The 4,947-nt window shown below is 65.0% G+C and overlaps 1 protein-coding gene across 1 annotated transcript; it reads right to left on the bottom strand.

The window, feature by feature from the left end:
* Window positions 1–1,416: 1,416 nt before the first annotated feature.
* MNEG_13467 (putative serine/threonine-protein kinase pats1) lies at window positions 1,417–4,799 on the bottom strand (the record flags this gene model as incomplete). The annotated part of the gene is made up of 7 exons (XM_014038061.1): window positions 1,417–1,676; window positions 2,064–2,186; window positions 2,425–2,491; window positions 2,917–3,042; window positions 3,556–3,794; window positions 4,257–4,389; window positions 4,653–4,799. The coding sequence occupies 7 exons, from the start codon at window positions 4,797–4,799 to the stop codon at window positions 1,417–1,419; spliced, it is 1,095 nt and encodes a 364-aa protein (XP_013893515.1).
* Between the last annotated feature and the right edge of the window lie 148 nt (window positions 4,800–4,947).

Below are 4,947 nucleotides of genomic sequence, written 5' to 3'. Positions count from 1 at the left end.
CGGAATCCTTCACCCTAGTGCACGTGCCCTGTGTTGTGCTCGTCTGAGAGCCAAAATCGGCTGCCTGGCACATGTGTTGCCTAGATCACAGCATTACAAAAAGAACACAACGTGTTTACTTGTCGGGCGGGTTGTTGAAGTGCGAGAGGGAAAAGCCGCCGCTCATGTGCTTCAGGTGAAAATGCCAGTCTGCCACAAAGAGCTTCGGGACCCAGTGCAACATCCTGCTGTAAGGAAGGCGGTTTGTGTGGAATGTTTTGGAGCGCGCATGCAGCATGCCCCGTGCTAGGTACTGCCGCAAAGAAGCCGGAAACAGCCGGCCTTCGGTCCACAATTTCATGCCAGGATCCAGTGGGGAGTCGCTGAGGGCTCGCAGCAAAAAAGCGGCGCTAAACCAGCCCCAGCATCCGACCAACATCATCTTGGGGCCTTCTGTAGTGAACCGCTGCAGTGTGCGCGCAAGACGTTCCAAACAGCAGAGCCAGCGGAAACGCGGGGAGCAAACCATGCCGGCCAAGGCGGGTCGCAGCCGCCCGGCCCGCCGGCGTGCAAAAAGGCAGGGGGTTCAGAGCCCGCAAAACGCGAGGCCATCATTGCTGTGCATGCTTCAGCGCTGCCCTAAAACTTGAGGCACACACCAACAGGGCTCAGCAAAGCGCCGCCAACGCGGATGAGCGCAGGCAGCATGACAGCCAACCTGCGTTCGGACAGACAAGAAAGTCAACATCGGACCCTTGTTCACAAAAGTCAACATGGGACCTGCGTTCAGACACGCAACAAAGGGAACATCAGACCCACATCCAGACACACAACAAAGTGAACATCATATCCGGCGTGCGGCAGGAAAGGTGCGCTCGCTTGTGCCCCGTCTGTTTGCGGAGCAAAACGTTGAGGGAACTCATTGTCTACCTAGAACGCTTGCCTGGAAGGACGGGGTTTGGGTTGAACAAAACGCAAACCAGCCTGCTGCCTGCCACATGCCCACGTGCCGCATCCGGGACAGCAGCACCCCAGCCCTGTGCCTGGCAGCACGCGTCGTCGCCTGCTGCTGCCTGCGTCTTGATGCGCCGGTCTCAAAACTAAAGGCGGCCGCCGGGGAGGGGCGCGGCCAGGCCAGGCCGGGGCGCGCTCACAGCTTATTTGCGCGTTCGGGCGAGCGCCCGCCGGCGGGGCCGCGCCCCGAGCCAACCCGGCCCGCCACCAAGTGGCTCGTACTGAGTTACTGCCCCCCATCCAAACAGACCTCTGCTTTCCAAATCAGTTCTTGCGCAGCCTGCGTCGACCCACACCTGCACTCTGGCAGGCGTCGGGCCGCCGTCCGGCTGAACCCTGCCGCGGCGATTTTATTGCGCACAGATCACCCCAAGATCACCCTGCCAGACACCCAACGCCCCGCCCCCGCCTCGCCCGACAAGCTCAGAGCGGGCTCGAAGAGCTGCCGCCGAGCTGCGACACCGGCCCGCCGCCGCCGTCGGCGCCCTTCCGCGCGGCGCGCGCGAGCGCCTCGGAAATCTCCCTCAGCCGCTGCGCAACCTCGGGCAGCGCCGGGCGGTCCGAGGGAGCCGCGGCCCAGCAGGCCTCGGCGAGGCGGACGTAGGCGGACGGCGCGGCGGGCGGGAAGGAGGGGCGCGCGCCGTGGCGGAGGACGCGTTCGATGATGGTGGTGCGGGGCAGGCCTAGTTGAAGGGGAGATGAGCGGGGAGGATAGGGTGTGCGTGTTGGTGAGGAGGAGACGAGCAAAAGCGGATGTCGGTGACATCAGGTGAGGGCCTGCGCATTATTCTGAAGGAAAAGATGTGCGCTGGCAACGTGGCAGATGCTGCTTCTGCTCACGTCCACCAGTGACCTCTGACACGCCGGCCTGTTTGTGAGCGCGCCGCCCTCCCATCACAACCGCACGCCCGCCCTTTTTCGGGTCACCGCTCGGCAACATCAACCACAAAGACCGACGCACCACCCTTGCAAACACGTGCATATGCGCCAACACCCCGTCGACGCAGGTCGGCGGCGGCCGCTTTCCAAACATTTCTGCCGTGCTACACCCCCAACAATGAGATCTTCACCTGCGAACGCCCTCTTGCCGGTGTACATCTCCCACAGGCAGACCCCAAACGCGTAGGCGTCCACCGCGGTGGTGATCTTGGTGCCCGCCTGCAGCAGCTCCGGCGCCAGGTGGGTCACCGTGCCTGGCGGCAGTGCGTTGAGAGCGGCAGGGGCGGCGGCGCCGCGAGAAGGGAGGTGTGAAGGGACAGGCGGGAATAGCATCGCAAAAATGTGAGACGCATACCCCAACAAGCAGTTGGAGATGCCCGATTTGGCAGCTGTGGGAGTGCCCGCAACGGCTGATGCAGCGGACGCCTCGGCAACGTCTGCAGTGCACAGTCAAAAGCCGGTCAAAGAATGGTCAAACAAACGGCGGCTCACCCGCGCCGGTCAGGTTGATGACGTCATGGCTGTCGCGCAGCAGCCGGGCCAGGCCAAAGTCCGCCAGCTGGGGAGGGGGAGGGGGAGAGGGTTGAAGGGTGTGGCGTGATTATATGCTTTATGACAGGCGGCGGACTAAGGGGTTCGCAGGGTGTTGGGGCATGATACAATGCGACGTGCGCGTGCGCCATTGGTCAATGCACAACGGCATCGCCCGCCCGGCCTTGTTGGCTGTGTCGGCACGCTTCCGGCAGCGCTGGTCGATTGCATGCCCCGACCGCCTCAGCTGCTGCCCTAGCCCCCCGTCTCTCCCGCGCAATCCCAGCCCCCTCCCTCGGTTCCTGCTCACGCAAGCCTGCACCCACGCACCCCCTCCCAAAAGACCCGTCCCCGAGCGCAGCCCGCACCACAACCAACAAACTGCCCGGCACCGCACCTCCCATCAATCCCCTCCCCCGGCGTGTGGTCCCACACCCCGGCGCGCGGCCCCACCTTGGGCGCAAAGCCCAGCTGCTTCCCGGCGTCCGTCTTCAGCAGCACGTTGTCGAGCTTCACGTCGCCGTGCACCAGCCCCACAGAATGGAGGTAGGCCAGGCTGTGGGCCACGTCCAGCAGGACCTGGTTTGGTGGGGGCCGTGATGAGGGCCGGGGGCGGGGTTGTGTCGTGAGGGTTGAGGGCACTCAGTTCGAGAGGCCGAGGGTGAGGGCGCGCGCGCGCGTGTGTGTGCGTGCGGTCAGCGGCCCAGGTGCCAACTTGCGGGCCCCTCCTTCTGCCAACGGCCGCGAGGCAGTGACACCAGCGTCACCCCCAGCCATCATCGCTGGCGCCCAAGCAGCCCCGCAAGCCACCCGCGACAGCGCCTAAATCTCCCCCGACGACCGACTCCAAGGCCCCCGCCGTCTGGTCCGCTGACGCGCACCCGCAACGCCCCGTGCAACAACCAGCACAAGAACCTGACAATCCGTCCAGAAAGCACCGGCCGAGCCCCCTGTTCATGTTGCTGCAAAAAAACCCCTAGCAAAAGGCCCCCAGCAAAATACCACCTGGGGAACACCACCAGCACGGCAACATCTATCATACATGCAAAAACAACCGCAAACAATCCGCCGGCAAAAACAGCCGCCACCCACGTCGACGACCGCCGGCAGGTTGACGCCGATGGACCCGTCCTCCATCGGCGTGTGGAACCGCCCCGCGGGCCGCTTGATCGCCTCCGCCAGCGTGCCCTGGTCGCAGTACTCCATGACTATGATGTTGAGGGCGTTGGAGTCGTCGGGCTCCTCCCCGGGCAGCAGGCGGCGGTAGCGGGGCGGCTTGAAGCCGTGGGCGGGGCTGGCTGGAGAGCCCAGGGACTGGGCGCTGTCAAAGCCTGGGGGGTTGGTTGCGGGGGAGAGAGGGGTGCAGTGAGGTGTGTGTGTGCAGGTGGTTGTGTGTGTGTGTGTGTGTGTGTGTGTGTGTGTGTGTGTGCGCGTGTGTGTGTGTATGTGTGTGTGCGCGCGCGTGTGTGTGTGTGTATGTGTGTGTGTGTGTGTGTGTGTGTGCACGCACGCACGTGTGCGCGCGCGCGTGCTAGCGCGGACTTGATCATGTTGCACAATAACGCGTTCCGCGCCCTGTTCTCTCCATTGCAACTACTGCCCCGCATCGGGCCACAGGTCTTGGTGCCAGTCACCCTCAAAACGTCCATAACAATATGCAGCTTTTGCTAGCGACGGTCCCATCAGCCAAAAACAACCCGCCAAACTACCACCTGCACAAACAAACCCTTGATGGGCGGCCGGCCCCGCCCACCCCCGGCCAGCCGGCCCCACCCACTGCCGGTCCCACCCACCCCTGGGCAGCTCCACCATGTCTGTCAGGCAGGCGTACACTTGCACGATCCCCGGGTGCTGCACCGATGACAGCACAGCCATCTCCATGGCATCAGACACGGCCTCGCTCGCGCTGGAGCGCGCGTTCATGACCTGGCGGCGGCGGCGGCGGCGCAGGGCGGGGCGGCGCGGGGCGACGTGAGCAGACGGGCTTGGACAGGTGGGTGGGGCGATTAACACCCATCACAAAAGCACTGGCATGCTGGTCCAAGCTTTGGGGGAACCCGCTGCCTGTCAAGGGTGCTGCGCGGGGATGAGATTCCCTTGCTGAGTTCTGAGGGGTGTGCGGGACGCATTCAGTGCGCCGCCGCCCGCACGGACGGGAGGCAGAGGGGCGCGCCGCCGCCCGCGCGCACCTTGACCGCCGCCGTGCGCCTGTGCCACGCGCCCTTGTACACCTTGCCAAAGCCCCCCTGCCCCAGCGGCTCCTGGATCACGAGATCCGAGATCTCCAGGCTGTGCCTGCCCCGCTTCCGGATCTCCTGCTGCAGCGCGGACACCATGGCGTCGGTGCAGATCCTCTTGCTGCTGCTGACCTTGAATAGCCGGCTGCTGCTGCCGACGCGGCTCGTGGGCGCGCTCAGCGGCGGCGACGCGCGCCCGGGCGGCGGCGACGCGAGCGGCGGGCGCGGGGTCGGCAGCGAGCGCGGC

This window comes from Monoraphidium neglectum (assembly GCF_000611645.1).
Source record: "Monoraphidium neglectum strain SAG 48.87 unplaced genomic scaffold scaffold03843, whole genome shotgun sequence".
In the NCBI taxonomy this organism is placed as follows: domain Eukaryota; kingdom Viridiplantae; phylum Chlorophyta; class Chlorophyceae; order Sphaeropleales; family Selenastraceae; genus Monoraphidium; species Monoraphidium neglectum.
This window is presented reverse-complemented; position numbering and strand designations above follow the sequence as displayed.